This window comes from Homarus americanus, unplaced genomic scaffold (assembly GCF_018991925.1).
Source record: "Homarus americanus isolate GMGI-L3 unplaced genomic scaffold, GMGI_Hamer_2.0 scaffold48016, whole genome shotgun sequence".
NCBI classification, from domain to species: Eukaryota; Metazoa; Arthropoda; class Malacostraca; order Decapoda; family Nephropidae; genus Homarus; species Homarus americanus.
The window spans coordinates 1,710,856-1,728,717 of NW_024755055.1; the positions used below are offsets into that span (position 1 = coordinate 1,710,856).

At 39.1% G+C, this 17,862-nt stretch overlaps 1 protein-coding gene across 1 annotated transcript in view; it reads left to right on the top strand.

Annotated features, from left to right (window-relative positions):
* The first annotated feature begins 1,661 nt into the window (after positions 1 to 1,661).
* Positions 1,662 to 17,862, top strand: part of LOC121856197 (G-protein coupled receptor GRL101-like) — a 21,005-nt gene continuing 4,804 nt past the window's right edge. Inside the window, exons 1-6 of the mRNA XM_042351542.1 lie at positions 1,662 to 1,746; positions 1,983 to 2,207; positions 12,020 to 12,124; positions 14,793 to 14,909; positions 16,635 to 16,757; positions 17,190 to 17,288. Coding sequence (XP_042207476.1) covers positions 1,662 to 1,746; positions 1,983 to 2,207; positions 12,020 to 12,124; positions 14,793 to 14,909; positions 16,635 to 16,757; positions 17,190 to 17,288 — 754 coding nt within the window. The remainder of the gene's footprint in view (positions 1,747 to 1,982; positions 2,208 to 12,019; positions 12,125 to 14,792; positions 14,910 to 16,634; positions 16,758 to 17,189; positions 17,289 to 17,862) is intronic.

The following is a 17,862-nucleotide window of genomic DNA, read 5'->3' on the forward strand; positions in this document are numbered from 1 at the left end:
CGCTTAGGGGAGGTTTCTTGCCTTAGTTTTTATTATTATTATTATTATTATTATTATTATTATTATTATTATTATTATTATTGTTATTGTTATTGTTATTGGTCTTGTCATCTCAGAATGATTGGTATGCCTGGTTCCAAAGTGACACTCAACATTTCGTATTTATAGGTGGAAGTAAGTAATTTAATTTGCAATAAAACTTCCTCAGAGTAATGTTCAGTTTTGTGATATTGTATGACGCTTAGAGCTTCGAGAACTTTATAGTGACTACCAACATGCATTTCCTCTTTTTGTATAACACTTTTAAAGCAGCAGATTCTGATAATCAAAAAAGAACATTTTACGCATAACAAACACCTCACACTTTGTTAAATTACACAAAACATGAAATTGAATACTGAATACAGTTTTAATTAAACTAAACTATAAAAAAATACCAGTACGCACAGGTGCATGAAAGTCTCTCAAGAAAACAATTACTTAATCAGACTGTAAAAACCCTTACCTGAATGATCACAATACAGAAGACAGTTACTTATACCTCACAAAATACTCAATTGGGACTCAAGGCTTCAAGAAACAATCAGTTGAAGTCTTGTATATTTTTCATGGGAACAAAAATCCAAGTACTACCGACCCAAGATTGTTCCAACATTATCAAGCACAACCGATAACATACAAATTAGTAAATACTGTATATAAGGGTTAATGTATATAATGTGGACACCGTATATGTATTTACAGTATATATGTGATCGATCCAGGGTGGGAGGGAAACACGGGTGAGAGAACACACAACCCATTTTAAGAGAGAATACAGTTTACAGTACTCTGAAGGTGGGTTTTGTGTAGCCCTAAACGTTAAAGAAATAAAGCAACATAACTCTTTCTTGTGTTTACCATCAAACTGTGTGCATGTGTATATTGTGAGAAGATCAGCCTTCAAAGACGACAATATATATATTTTTGACCCATTTCCACTCTTAGTTGTTTTGAGCTGGCTAACAATAGCTACCACACGCAGTAGCTCACCAATTAGTTCAACCTGTCCGATAAAAATTCGTGGTGGTCGGGATTTACACAACAGTTTACCTCCTCCTGAATTTACCGGCTCTTATTCAGTTGTTCCTGGTCACTCATATGTACTGTGGTCTTCTCCATTATTCAACTCATAATACTTCTTTCATTTATTGTGTCTCGTTAGTCTGAGTGTAGGGATTTATATTTTGATAAAGCACTGTTCATTTTTCTTGTACTGTATTTAACTTTTACCATATTGTTTTTATGTTAATATAATTTATACAGAACATACACTTATTGCTAGAACTAGAATTTAAAGAGTTATGACGGAAAATAAAACTGAGGGATTGACCAACACCACTAGACATTAATAAAGGAAAATTCAGCATTCAGGTAGTTTTCAGTCATGTATGGTGTATATACAGTATATATATATTGACTGTAATTTAACATAATGTACATATTACACGTTGAAGGATATTAGTTTACGGAATATTTATAAAACATGAGAAGCGACACGGATCTAGGAATACGTTTCTCCCCGACATCGTTTATTTATCTCTTCACGGAACTACACAACTCTCTTCTTGTGTAGACTTTTATTATTTTATTCTCATTCACACAGACCGTTACATTATATAATGTTACGTTTCCATGGTGTGTTCAGCGAGGAGTATGACCAACTGAGTGTTAGTGTCGGGTACAAAGTCGACCGTGTTGGTGCTGGTGTGTGTGTGTGTAGCTTCCCTCCCTTCCTCCTGCAACAACTAAGGTCTTTAAGCGTAATTAGTCTATCAACAATGAAAAACTGTGTTCATAATTATACAGGTATAGTAATAATACAAATAATGGACTCTTCCCCCTTCCGCTGTTGATCTAAGTATTTCAGATCAGGTACAGTTAATTCCATGTATGTATCGATGCTTCGTGTTGTTGATGTGATGTTATTTTTTCCCCTGCAGGTGTGGGCGGCGTGGTAGAGGAAAGTGGCGGTGGTAGTAGTGGTGGTAGTGGTCAGACCCAGAAGGAGGCGGTGCAGGTGGTGGCGACTCCTGAAGTACCTTGCAACGCTACGTCCAGCATGAAGGTGTTCCAGTGTGGTCAAGGGGAGTGTATCTCCTGGGAACTGAGGTGCAATGGGGATCCGGACTGTGGTGACGGAGGCGACGAAGCTGTCAAGGAGTGTGGTGAGTGTGATGATGGTGGAGTGTGTCAAGGAGTGTGGTGAGTGTGAGATGGTGGAGTGTGTCAAGGAGTGTGGTGAGTGTGATGATGGTGGAGTGTGTCAAGGAGTGTGGTGAGTGTGATGATGGTGGAGTGTGTCAAGGAGTGTGGTGAGTGTGATGATGGTGGAGTGTGTCAAGGAGTGTGGTGAGTGTGATGATGGTGGAGTGTGTCAAGGAGTGTGGTGAGTGTGATGATGGTGGAGTGTGTCAAGGAGGTGGTGAGTGATGATGGTGGAGTGTGTCAAGGAGTGTGGGTGAAGGAGTGTGTCAAGGAGTGTGGTGAGGGATGATGGTGGAGGTGGCCAAGGAGTGTGGTGAGTGTGGATGATGGTGGAGTGTGTCAAGGAGTGGTGAGTGTGATAATGGTGGAGTGTGTCAAGGAGGTGGTGAGTGTGATGATGGTGGAGTGTGTCAAGGAGTGTGGTGGAGTGTGATGATGGTGGAGTGTGGTGAGTGTGATGATGGTGGAGTGTGTCAAGGAGTGTGGTGAGTGGATGATGGTGGAGTGTGGTGAGGTGGTGAGGTGATGATGGTGGAGTGTGTCATGTGGTGAGTGTGGGTGAGGTGATGATGGTGGAGGGGTCAAGGAGTGTGTGGTGAGTGTGATGATGGTGGAGTGTGTCAGGTGAGTGGTGGTGAGTGATGATGGTGGAGTGGTGGAGTGTGATGATGGTGTGTGGAGTGTGGTGAGTGTGATGATGGTGGAGTGTGTCAGAGTGTGTGGTGTGATGATGGTGGGAGGTGCCAAGGAGTGTGAGTGTGTGATGATGGTGGAGTGTGTCAAGGAGGTGGTGAGTGTGATGATGGTGGAGGTGTGTGAGATGATGGTGTGTCAAGGAGTGGTGAGTGTGATGATGGTGGAGTGTGTCAAGGAGTGTGGTGAGTGTGATGATGGTGGAGTGTGTCAAGGAGTGTGGTGAGTGTGATGATGGTGGAGTGTGTCAAGGAGTGTGGTGAGTGTGATGATGGTGGAGTGTGTCAAGGAGTGTGGTGAGTGTGATGATGGTGGAGTGTGTCAAGGAGTGTGGTGAGTGTGATAATGGTGGAGTGTGGTGAGTGTGATGATGGTGGAGTGTCATATGTTTTTGTTCCTTCCTTTTGCCATCATGCCCAAAATATATTTCATTAGTGTGACCTTTATCGGCATTAAATTGGGTAGACCACATTAAGCAGTAACAAGCTTTGTTTTCATTGCGTCTTGAACAGCTTAGATATATTATTCCTGGTAATGGCATTGTTCTGGTCTCCGTGTGGGGGTCCGCTTCATCGTGATATATTCCTCCCATTATCTTGGACGTCTCGATCATATCCCCACTTTGTGTGTTTCTCCTTTACCCTTATTTAATTATCATGATTAAATTCCTCGAAAATCGTATTGTTTCACGACACAGGTCAACTCCGTGGCCATTGGACACAATGTGTCCGGAAATTAACTTGACGTACGCTAATTGCAGAAACGAATTGCTATTACCAATAGGTAAACATGTGTGCCTGATTATTGATGTGTCGTTTATCCTGTAGTAGGTTCCTGGTGACTTCTACTGCCTACCTCTCACAAGTATAATGATAATAACAGCAGTAATAATGGAGGTGCTACTACTGCTGATAATAATGTTATTACGGTAGTAATAACAATTTTAACTAATAAAATTAATTGTGACAGTAGCACCGGATAACAAAAACAGTATTAGTAACAATAATAATATACTATTTGTAGGTTATATTCAAGTTCCCGTGTGTGTGTAACTGGCAGACGCGCGGACATATACAATACAGTACAACCATCATACAATTTCTAATTTCACTGGGAACAATAAAATCACTTGAAAACTTATCATTACAATCACTGTGGAGGTCGTACTAATGGGTGATGTGTGCAGTGACAGTAAGGTAGTTGGGAAGTGTTCAGGGTAATAGTGATGGTAAACACAACACGTCTACACTTCAGCCGCTCTGCAACATGGGGGAAAATTGTCAAACGAAATAAAATCCTCATATGGAAATACTTTTAGTTTATATTGTGTTATGGGTAAAATTTTGTCTCGTTAACATTTATGAATGGTAATTATATTCAGAAAAGATTTGCGCTCATTAAAATGCTATAATATTTTTTGTTTTTGTTTGTTTAAACAGAGGCTGGGATATCCACCCTCGTGTTATGACAAATTTGGTGATCGTGTTGCGTTTTAAGAATAATTATGACTAGTATCTTTTTTTTTACGAAATTTTGAACTGTTCTGTATATAGGGATAGATCCATATAGACACTAAAGAGAAAAATATTTAATAAAAATAGTCTTTATGTGTACAGTAATTTAGGGTGGATTGAATAAGAAACTTTGGTATAGGTGCTGGAACACATCTTTGAAGAGGGTAATTGATCATCTTTGAAGCGGGTAATTGATCATCTTTGAAGCGGGTAATTGATCATCTTTGAAGCGGGTAATTGATCATCTTTGAAGCGGGTAATTGATCATCTTTGAAGCGGGTAATTGATCATCTTTGAAGCGGGTAATTGATCATCTTTGAAGCGGGTAATTGATCATCTTTGAAGAGGGTAATTGATAATAAAAAGTAAATTTGATTGCGGAAGTAAACAGTTTGTCGCCGAATTTAAACACTTAGGGAGTTTGAGTGATTATTCTGGATATAGTAACGGTCATTTTCACATGGTTCCTTGTTGGTGAAAATGGCGACTGGTAAACACGTGTATAAACATTTTCATCGTCATTTTCGTTAAGGATTTCCACCATTGATGATTTAGTCACATTCACATTTTAAAGGCAATTTTCATAAGGTTGTTCACATTTGATGAACATGAGCTATGGTTCATTAACTGTTCGAATCATTTTCAATATATTAATGATCACTTTCTCCCCCTCCCTACCCACCCGTACACTTATGAAAATGACTCAAAATTATCACTGATCATTTTCACGGGGTTAAAGTATATACCATTGATGAAAGTGATGACTGATGAGTGTTGCGCCCACCATTGAATATGAACCTTCGTCTCCGGCGTTTAAATATTCATCCAATCATATCAACATTTTCATGGACATTGTGGTGATGTTATTTTGTTTTATTTTTTGTCAACAACAGCTGATGATTACATTTGCATACCACCTGAACACCACCAATAACACGGGATTAGCAGTCACGGTAAATACGGAGTAACACGGCTATCTGATTTGGTATTAGTGTATATATTGTTAGTTCGGAATTATTTGACGAATGTTTAGAAACTTTATTAAATGTCTAAGGGAAGATAATTATGAAGTGGCGGAGTTATTAAAAGACGGTGATTTAATTCCTTTGAGGACGATGATTTAACCCCTTGAGGACGATGATTTAACCCCTTGAGGACGATGATTTAACTCCTTGAGGACGATGATTTAACCCCTTGAGGGAGGACGATGATTTAACCCCTTGAGGACGATGATTTAACTCCTTGAGGATGATGAATTAACCCCTTGAGGACGATGAATTAACCCCTTGAGGACGATGATTTAACCCCTTGAGGACGATGATTTAACCCCTTGAGGACGATGATTTAACCCCTTGAGGACGATGATTTAACCCCTTGACAACGATTTAACCCCTTTGAGGACGATGATTTTGAGGACGATGATTTAACTCCTTTGAGGATGATTTTTGAGGGAGGACGATGATTTAACCCCTTGAGGACGATGATTTAACCCCTTGAGGACGATGATTTAACTCCTTGAGGACGATGATTTAACCCCTTGAGGACGATGATTTAACCCTTGAGGACGATGATTTAACCCCTTGAGGACGATGATTTAACTCCTTGAGGATGACCCCTTGAATTAACCCCTTGAGGACGATGAATTAACCCCTTGAGGACGATGATTTAACCCCTTGAGGACGATGATTTAACCCCTTGAGGACGATGATTTAACCCCTTGAGGACGATGATTTAACCCCTTTGAGGACGATGATTTCATCTCGTTACGTCAGAATTTCGTAATGTTGTGTCCGTGTGTGAAGACTAGAGTAGACGTTCGTTTGGTCTTATCAGTGTGTGGCCGCCTTTGTGCAGGTCTCACAGAGGGATGAAATATATTGTAGGTCATTTGGAATAATTTTACCCACAGGAAATATATTCATTACAAGATATATATATATATAGTTTTCGTTTTTGTTGTTTTTTTGGTGTTTTTTTTTTATTTTTTTTTTTATTTATTTATTTTTTTATTTATTATTATTATTTTTTTACTCTTGTTTTAATTTTCTTGTGTTTTTGTTGTTTTTATTTTGTTTTTCAGTGTTGAGTATATACAAAACAAGGTATATTTTGTTTGTTTTTCTGTTTGATGTTTTTTCTATGTTGGTGAATAAATATAAAGCTTATATTTTTATTCCTCCCGGACCGAAATACCACAAGGAACCTAACCTAACCTAACCAAACCTGACCTAACACAGGGCACAGAACATTAAGTGGTGATGTTGTTTTCCGTTCGATAAATTTCTTGAGACAGGACGAAGTATGTATTAAATTTGGTGTTAAAAACGGTATTATTATATGACCTTACTTGGTTTATTTTCGGGAGGTTGACCTTTGACCCATGTAATTTTAAACGTTACAGAGGGAGTGAACATATTTTTTAGTTTTTCTTTATTTTCATTGTCTTATTTAACGTACTATATCGAGAGGTAAATCCGTTATATCGAGAGTCCGTTAAATATGAAACTCCCGAACTAACGGATTATATCGATGAAAGTCCGTTAAATCTGAAACCCCACGGATTATATGGAGAAATAAGTCCGTTATTTGGAGGGTTTACTGTAGCCAACTATTCCTACCGAGAAATTGTGCACAGGTCACACGGGAAATGAGTTATTAATAGGATACTGTATAGGAAATGTAGTCAATTTTCCCAAGTATTTTCATTTCCTTTCTACAGCGGCAAAGGAGAATTCAGTGGATATTTCACTACTATTGAAATACCGATATGTGTTTAATTGACTTATTGCTTCCAAAATACTTAAACATTACTTTTAATTAATTATTGATTATTTACGTACTTATTTCGTATTTTAGATAGAGAGGGAGAGAGAGGAAATAGATGGAGAGAGAGAGGAGGTAGATAAAGAGAGAGAGAGAGGAGAGAGACGAAAGAGAGGAGAGACGAAATAGAGAGAGAGAGAGAGACGTGACTTAGGTTGTTTTGAACTATTCAAGTCTCAGAGAGTAATACAAATGAGAAAAACCCATGAATAGGAAGAGTTCAGGGAAGCTGTTTCAAAGGTTCTTTGTTAAGGGGAAGACAAAATACCTGAAATTGATTCTCCTTACTTGAATTGCAAGAGTTTGAGAGACTGATGACGAACTTCTGGCAAGTGGAGACTGGTGGATTCTTGTTAACACTGTGTTGTGAGGGAGAGTTTTTAGAGCCTTGGAAACACTGTGTTGTGAAGGAGAGTTGTTAGAGCCTTGTTAACACTGTGTTGTGAGGGAGAGTTTTTAGAGCCTTGTTAACACTGTGTTGTGAAGGAGAGTTGTTAGAGCCCTGTTAACACTGTGTTGTGAGGGAGAGTTGTTAGAGCCCTGTTAACACTGTGTTGTGAGGGAGAGTTGTTAGAGCCTTGTTAACACTGTGTTGTGAAGGAGAGTTGTTAGAGCCTTGTTAACACTGTGTTGTGAGGGAGAGTTTTTAGAGCCTTGTTAACACTGTGTTGTGAGGGAGAGTTGTTAGAGCCCTGTTAACACTGTGTTGTGAGGGAGAGTTGTTAGAGCCTTGTTAACACTGTGTTGTGAAGGAGAGTTGTTAGAGCCTTGTTAACACTGTGTTGTGAGGGAGAGTTTTTAGAGCCTTGTTAACACTGTGTTGTGAAGGAGAGTTGTTAGAGCCCTGTTAACACTGTGTTGTGAGGGAGAGTTGTTAGAGCCCTGTTAACACTGTGTTGTGAGGGAGAGTTGTTAGAGCCTTGTTAACACTGTGTTGTGAAGGAGAGTTGTTAGAGCCTTGTTAACACTGTGTTGTGAGGGAGAGTTTTTAGAGCCTTGTTAACACTGTGTTGTGAAGGAGAGTTGTTAGAGCCCTGTTAACACTGTGTTGTGAGGGAGAGTTGTTAGAGCCCTGTTAACACTGTGTTGTGAGGGAGAGTTGTTAGAGCCTTGTTAACACTGTGTTGTGAAGGAGAGTTGTTAGAGCCTTGGAAACACTGTGTTGTGAGGGAGAGTTTTTAGAGCCTTGTTAACACTGTGTTGTGAGGGAGAGTTGTTAGAGCCCTGTTAACACTGTGTTGTGAGGAAGTTATTTAGAGCCTTATTAACACTGTGTTGTGAGGAGAAAGTTGTTGGAGCCTTGTGTGTGTGTGTGTGTGTATGTATGTATGTATGTATGTATGTGTTAGGGGAGGGGGGGAGAGGTTACATTTAACACACTTGACTTGTAGAGTAACCTGTCCAGCGTGTAGACTTCAGGTGTGTGTAGTGAATTAATATGAAGAAGATCATGAAAGGGGTAACTTGTGTAAATCTGTTTTTTCCCATTGGTCGTGTAGGGGAAAACAAGAGTTGATATCCAAAGGTAATCTTCCTCCCCCCTGTTCGTTATCTAGGCTAGTTATGCATCAGGGAGTGTGTGTAATAAATGTAATAAATCCTATGTGCTATTTTTTTTTCCTATTTGAGTATGATGGTGAAATGAGTCCAGTGGATAAGGTTAGGTTAGGTTAGTATGATATGTTAACCCCTTGAGTACATCTTAAGTCATTGTATTGAAGGAATTATAATGTAAGTCATGAACAAAGGTAATTAGACAGTATGTTGGGTTTATACACAGTGGAACCTCTATTTAACGGGTTTATATGAAGAGGAAAATCCGTTATATCGAGGGTCCATTATATGTGAAACCCCATCTAACGGACTAAGAGAGAAGTCCGTTATATCAAGGGTCCGTTAAATGTAAAACCCCTATCTAACGGATTATATGAAGAAAACTCCGTTATATAGAGGGTCCGTTAAATGTAAAACCCCCATCTAACGGATTATATGAAGAAAACTCCGTTATATAGAGGCTTCACCTTAGTCACCCAAACAAAATAATAACCCCAAATTATTACGTAAATAAATAAATGTCGTGTTTTTGTTCCGTAAACTTTGGGTGAACTCGTTGAACAAAGCTGTATAGACGGCAGCATAAGTTGACTCATACTACCTTAACCTGTGTACAATATTTCGTGAGTAGAAAAGTTTCAGGGAATAATATTATTGGTCTGATGTGCGCCGGTACTGAGTTGGCTATTGAATGGTTGAGAATTTTTTTGGTGTTGATGATGATGGTGGTGGTGGTGTTGATGATGGTGTTCTTTTTTTTATGTTCAGTTGTTCTTCTGTTCTTTTGTTTATGTTCAGTTGTTCTTCTGTTGTTCTGTTGTTCTTTTGTTTATCTTCAGTTGTTCCTCTGTTGTTTTGTTGTACTTCTGTATTTTTGTTGTTGTGCTGTTCTTATTCTGTAGTTGTTCTTCTGTTGTTAGGTTGTTTTCTTCTGTTGTCCTTCTTCTGTTGTTATTCTTCCTCTTCTCTTTTCAGAAAAAAACATCACAAACACCAGCCCAGTGACACGCTATCCACCTCACCTCACCTTGCGCCAGCCTTACTAAACCTTAATTAACTACGACCCTTTAATGCTTCCCTTAGTAATTTTTTATACTGTTTATCTTAATTAGAAACTTGATATGTGTCTACATAATGCTCTTAACTACCATTATTAAACGGTATATCACTATAAGAAACTACTATTATTAAACGGTCCTAGGGGGCTTTTGTCCTAGGGGGCTTTTGTCCTAGGGCTTTTTGTCTAGGGAACTTTTGTCCTAAAGGGGCTTTGTCTAAAGGGGCTTTTTGTCTAAAGGGCTTTTGTCCTAAGGGGGCTTTTGTCCTAGTGGGCTTTTGTCCTAGGGGGCTTTTGTCTAGGGGGCTTTTTTGTCTAAAAGGGCTTTTTGTCCTAAAGGGGCTTTTTAGTAGGCTTTTTTGTCTAGGGGCTTTTGTCCTAGTGGGCTTTTGTCCTTGTGGGCGTTTGTCCTAGGGGGCTTTTGTCCTAGGGGGCTTTTGTCCTACACCCGTCTCGGTAGGGTCGCCAAAGTCTTCGTCCGCTGTGTCATATTGTCTCACGAAATTGTAAAGATATTTTTGGATGATGTACAGAAATATATTTTAAAAAAAGGTTAATTAAATGAAGCTCCTGAGGTAACATTGTCGCTTTAGAAATATTTGTTGACGTAGACTAAATTGGGACCTGGCTGACGTTCTGCCTGTAGCCATATTCATCCTCCCTTACTGACATATTGATGGATTGTAAGGCCAGAGGTGGTAAACAGTTGTTGATTGTTCCTCATTTTTTAAACGCACCTTAAAAAAAAAAACTTGGTGCCCGATTACCTAATTAGGCAACCTAACCTAACCGTACCTAACGTCACAATATTCCTCAAGTTGAAGGTCAAAGGTCACAATATTCCTCCAATTTAAAGTCAAAGGTCACAATATTCCTCAAGTTGAAGGTCAAAGGTCACAATATTCCTCCAATTTAAAGTCAAAGATCACAATATTCCTCAAGTTTAAGGTCAAAGTTAACAATCTTCCTCACAAGTCAAGACCAAAGTTCGGGGTCAAATATAACTCCTATACAAAGGTGGTGTCAGGTCCTGGAAAATGATTTATATTGACTTGTATCTGTCCAAGAGCCACCAGAAATAGTGTCGTCATTTGATCCCAGAAGTATTACACTTTTGATATCCGGGACACAATTGTAGATGTGATATTGTCCCTGCGTTATTTTTAGTGTGTGTGTGTGTGTGTGTGTGTGTTTGAGAGAATGTGTGTGAGAGTGTGTGTTAAGTGTGTGTGTTCAGAATTCCGTCTAATTATCAGTTATTTCTAGAATTGTCACTCCATTCCATTATTTTATGACTTGTTTTTTTTTTTTTAACTTCTTTCTGCTTCCTGCGTGACTTGGTTTTTGTTTTAAATTACTCTCACCAACTGACGTACACTTTACAGCACCCTCGATAATTGGTCTCCACGGTGAAGAGTTTTCCAATACAGGTGAGGAGAGGAGGTGGAGGGAGGTTAAAGGATGGGACCCCAGATGTTTTATAGTTGGGGGAGTGTCCGTGGGGAGGTTAATGCATGGGGCTCTAGGTATTGATGGTTAGGAGGGGTGAGGAGGAGGGAGGGGAGGGGAGGGGGGGATGGAGAGGGGAGGGGGGATGGAGAGAGGAGGGGGGGTAGTGATGTTCCCATTTCTGCTCCTCACTACAAACAGGTGATGATACAGTGCTGCTTTGTTCTTAGTTATCCGTTATTCTGTTTCTTCTTTCTGTTCTTATCCGTCTTTTTGTCTCTTATTTGTCCTTGAGTACTATGAACTCATCCCTTGAGTAGAAGCCATCATTGTACTCAAGGAAGTAGGTTATCGTACTCAGGGTTAACATATTTTTTACTTCATTAAAGGATTAAGTTATCTTATTGGACTCTCTTATAACTTAACCATTGGGCTTGAAAGACGAGTCCTAACCTAACCAAACCATTAGAATTATGGTCCATTGCTAAGGATCCCTAATTCCAGTGTTTAAGTTAGGTTTTGGGGGCCCATTAGGACTGGGGCCCATTAGGACTTAGGGCCTATTTAAGACATCATCTCTCCATTTTCCAATCATATAACCGTGTTTTTGGCATGAGGATCCTGTTATGTTTTCCAATTTCCAGGAAGTCTTAATTAACTCCTAACTCTCCCCCTTCGTCAGGTTGTCTTCCTAACGAATACCAGTGTGGGGAGACCTGCATTGACCTGGTGCGTCGCTGTGACACACATCCCGATTGTCCCGACGCTGCCGACGAGGTTAACTGTGGTGAGTATTGGGGTCATGTTGGGTCAAGGTGGCTCTCAGTCTTGGGTGCACACAGGTCATGATAGGTCACAGGTACAGTCTGGGTTTTTATTTTATACAGGTCAAGAGGGGTCAAATACACTCACGGTGAACACGGAACATAGCAAACTGAACACGGTGCACTCACGGTGAACACGGAACATAGTAAATTGAACGCAGTGCACTCAAGATGAACTCGGTACTCTTTAAAAGTGAATAACAATGGATTCTAGGCAAACATCTTGCCTTAAGAGTGAACATATAGTGCATTCTCGTGAACAACAGTGCACTGTAGGTGAACAGGTTACACACACGATGCAAAAGGATCATTAAAGTTGAATATATAAAATAAACATCATGAAGTGAACAAGATTGAATGCACTCAGGCGAACAAGGAGTACTTTTAGTGAAACCAAGTTCACTCATGAAGAATAAACTTGGGAACTTGAAGCGAGTATTTACCTCCCAGTGTACCCAAAGACTCGTCCAATAGTTCGTTTTAAATAAATTGAACGCAGTGCACTCAAGATGAACTCGGTACTCTTTAAAAGTGAATAACAATGGATTCTAGGCAAACATCTTGCCTTAAGAGTGAACATATAGTGCATTCTCGTGAACAACAGTGCACTGTAGGTGAACAGGTTACACACACGATGCAAAAGGATCATTAAAGTTGAATATATAAAATAAACATCATGAAGTGAACAAGATTGAATGCACTCAGGCGAACAAGGAGTACTTTTAGTGAAACCAAGTTCACTCATGAAGAATAAACTTGGGAACTTGAAGCGAGTATTTACCTCCCAGTGTACCCAAAGACTCGTCCAATAGTTCGTTTAAAGAATAAACTTGGGAACTCAGCTAATATTTACCTCCCAGTGTACCCAAAGACTCGTCCAATAGTTCGTTTAAAGAATAAACTTGGGAACTTGAAGGCTGAATATTTACCCCAGTGTACCCAAAGACTCGTCCAATAGTTCGTTTAAAGAATAAACTTGGGAACTTGAAGCGAGTATTTACCTCCCAGTGTACCCAAAGACTCGTCCAATAGTTCGTTTACAAAATGGAAGAGTTATATTTTTGTCACGTTGTCACCTGCTTCATTTACATACATTAATTTGTTCCCGTCACTGATTGGGTGAAGGGGAAAGAGTGGTAAGTTTTGTGTGTTTGGGGGAAAAGAGAGAAGCGTTGTAATTAGTGTGTGTGTGTGTGTGTGTGTGTGTGTGTGTGTGTGTGTGTGTGTGTGTGTGTGTGTGTGTGTGTGTGTGTGTGTGTGTGTGTGTGTGTGTGTGTGTGTGTGTGTGTGTGTGTGTGTGTGTGTGTGTGTGTCAACAATTGATACACGAATGATTATATAGTAGCAATTTTGATATAGGTAATTACAGTGAAGATAGTAGTACGAATATAATAATAATAATAATAATAATAATAGTGTGTATGTAAGAAAAGGACCAGAAGCCATTGTATCACTTAACCTAACCTAATTAATTTGCTCGCTAGTCACCTGCTCTCTAGACTATACAAGCCAATCTCTTCTCATTAACCTGACTTAACCTAGCCTAACCTAGCTTGCCCTGCCTTGTGCTAACCTAACCTAACCCAACCCAGTGAGACATCTATATAACGGACTTTATGGAGAGGAAAGTCCGTTATATAGAGGGACTCTATGGACAGGAGAGTCCATTTTATCGAGGGTTCCTTCGATGTGAAACCTCTTTAACGGACTATAGGGAGAGGAAATTCCGTAATATATAGGGTCCGTTCAATGTGAAACCTCTATTTATCGGACTATATGGAGAAGGAAATCGCTATATCGAGGGTCCATTAGAAGTGAAACTTTTTTTTTTTTTTTTATTACGGGGATTAGCCCACCCGGGCACAGGTCACTGACCCACATCGGGGCCTGGGAGGCGGAAATGTAATCGTAATAATAATTATAATAATAATAATTCATAGTAAATAAAAATTAGACAGTAATAAAAATACAAAAATAAAAATAAAATAAAGATAACAATAATAATAAAGAACGAACTATATAGACTAATGTCCGTTATATCGAGAGTCAATTAGATGTAAAATCCCCATATGAAGGATAATATATAGATAAATCCGTTATATGGAGGTTTCAGAATCGGTATTTAATTTGGTCTGTGAGAATACCTGGCTAACTGTTTTATGGAGAATATTAAAGAATTTATTTGGTCAGTTATTGAAATTACAGTATAAGTAATTTGAGCTCTCATGGTATTGTATTAAAAGTATACATTGATGCTGTATTCCTGTATTGTATTACAAGTAGTGTATACATTGTTACATTCTTGTAATTGATTTTATTAATTTCCCTAATATTATTTTCAATCAGGAAGAATATATATATTTTTTTAATATTTTAACTGTCACTAAGTAATTATTATTTTTTATATTTTGCAATGAACTTTTAATTTATTTATTTATTTATTTTAATCTTAAGTGTGGAGTAAAATTTTCGTCTAACGGGATGGGCTGTGTGTGTGTGTAAAAATAATAATAATAATAATTAACGGTTTATTGAAAGAGCTTGTGTGTAAGTATATTATTGTATTACAGAGACGTACAATACAGTGTGTGTGTGTATTATCGTGTATGTAAGTATTTTATTGTATTCCAGAGACATACGCTTGTCCTGTAAGTTACTTCAAGTGCAACAACCACTACTGCGTCCCTAGTGAACACGTCTGTGACTTCTACGACCACTGCGGCGACGCCTCCGACGAGCTAGAGTGTCGTAAGTACCTGGACTACCTGTCATATTTACCTGTTCTACCTCTTAATTACCCTTATTACCTGTCGTAATTACCTGTACTACCTGTCTTAATTACCTGTACTATGTGTTATTTACCTGTACTATTTCTTAATTACCTGTACTATTTGTGTTAATTACCTGTACTATGTGTTAATTACCTGTACTACCTGTTTTAATTACCTGTACTACCTGTCTTAGGGTGGGAGAGGGTGAGGTGGAGGAGGCAGTGATGGGGGTGGAGGGAGGCGGTGATGGGAGTGGAGAGGGTGATAAGGGTGGAAGGGGAGGCGATGAGGTGGAAGGAGGCGGTGATGAGGGTGGAAGGAGGCGGTGACGGTGGAAGGAGGCGGTGATGAGGGTGGGGAGAGGATGATTAGAGGAAGGATAATAAGGAGCCGGTGATTAGGGAAAGGGTAATGAGGGGGGCAAGTGTGACGGGGTGGAAGTTGAAAGGGATGGTGAAGTAGAGTGGAAAAAGAAACAATTAGAGAAAGAAAGAAAGAGGGAGATAGTTTTAAACACTCTGTAAACTCTTGGACAAAAGTTTAAATAACACTTAGTTTTCCCTTAAGTTCAAGTTTGTTGACATGGGGGAACTCTCTTTTATTTTTCTTTACAACGTCTAAAGATACTATTTACCCCTCGCCATGAGAGAGATTATATATATATATATATATATATATATATATATATATATATATATATATATATATATATATATACTGTATACTATATATATATATATATATATATATATATATATATATATACTATGTATATATATATATATATATATATATATATATATATATAATATATATATATATATATATATATATATATATATATATATATATATATATATATATATATATATATATATATACTGTATATATATATATATATATATATATATATATATATATATATATATATATATATATATATATATATATATATATATACTATATATATATATATTCCACCACTAGGGGAAATTTGCTGCGACAGAAATGGCCCATCTTGTGAAGACAGTTGGTTCTTGGGAAGGAATTACAAGAACTAAACTTACCGGAGAGCTAGACAGTGACTCGCGTGGTTCTAATGCTTGCTAAGAGAACCGACAAGATCCAAGAGGTATGAAGGGGCAGCAGCTTTGATGAAATAGTTGCTTGGGGAATTTCATTAATACTAAGCTTGTACCTACCTGTATATTGATTCCAGGTTCCGGTGGTCGTGGTGATTAAAATGGACAGAGAGAAGAAGAGGGCGAGAGAGACAGGTGTAGGGGAGAGAGACAGAAGGGATGGGACAGAGAGAGAGAGAGAGGAGAAACACGAATAGACAGACATTAGTAATGACGTAATCTGGAATGTGATTGGCCAGGAATATTGTTTTACTCTTTCCCAGTAGTTCAGTGACCTTTGACCCCGACCAGTTGTGTGTTCAGTGACCTTTAACCCCCACCAGTTGTGTCCAGTGACCTTTGACCTCAATTATCTTGAATTTGGAGGTGTGTGTGTGTGTGTGTAAGAATCCCCTCCCATTCTCTTTTACTATATTCTTACCCTCACCCTTCCATCTCCACCCACTGCCCTTCTTTCCCTTCACCACTATGGTCCGTAGGTTAGGGAAGGTCACTAATCAAGTCCTCTCCACAAATCTGGTCAGTAAAGGTCACTCACTAAACCACACCCCTTCTTCCAGATCACCGTCAGTGCTGGAAAGCGGAATTTGAGTGTGACAACGGACAGTGTATCCGGCCTGGGCGTGTGTGTGACGGTCATCCACACTGTAAGGACGCCACGGACGAGCTACACTGCCTCCCAGGTACGTTGAGATGTGCTTGAGTTTGTGGTTGTGTTTTTCCTGAACACTGAAAGCTTTATTAATATAGGATAGTAAGTCTGGCTAGATATAGATTCCCATCCTCTATCCAGTTCTTACCATCCTCTCCATTCATCCTCATCCTTTTCAGTCTTTCCCATCCTTTCCTTTCCTCCTCATCCTCTCCATTCCTCCCCATCCTCTCCACCCTCCCCATCCTCTCCACCCTCCTCATCCTCTCCATTCCTCCCCATCCTCTCCATTCCTCTCCATTCCTCCCCATCCTCTCCATTCCTCCCCATCCTCTCCATTCCTCCCCATCCTCTCCACCCTCCCCATCCTCTCCATTCCTCCCCATCCCTTTCAATTAATATATAGGGGGTTTGGGGAGAGGGTCACAATATTAAGGGGGTGACTCCTGTTTGGGGCCCACAGAGGACTTCGCTGTGTGTGGGTCCGGTGCGAGGGTCCATCGGTACTTCTGGTGTGATGGCTGGCCCGACTGTCGAGATAACCACGCCGATGAGTTCAACTGTGAGTCTACTGTTGTTATTGATGTTATTGTATTATTGTTATTTGTTATTGATGTTATTATTAGTGTTATTATTGTTAGTGTTATTATTAGTAGTGTTATTATTATTATTGTTAATATTATTGGATGTGTGATGCCAAACTGTGGGTGTTATGGTAAGCTCACTTGTTGACACCACATACTTCTGTAACCTAACCTAACCTAAAAAATGCTCTCAAGCTGAATTGGTTTCCATTGTGTGTTGTGACCCCGTGCGGCACAACTGGTGAATGCGTCTCTCAGATCCCTTCAGAGAGGTTCTACTGAAGGTGATGTTATCGTACTGACCTTGAGGGTGTTAGCACAATGGTTTAGTTTATTGTTATTGTTGTTGATAATATTTCCTGTTGTGATGTTACTCCCCAGGTGATATTTCATTAGTTTGATGATATTTCCCAAAGTGACATTAACCTTACTATGATTAAATAGAGAATAATGGTTGTAATGTAATGGAAATATATCCTACTTAATCTTAGAAAATATTATTAACAACTCTATACTTTAATTATAACCAGTTAGGTAAATTATTGCTCTTAA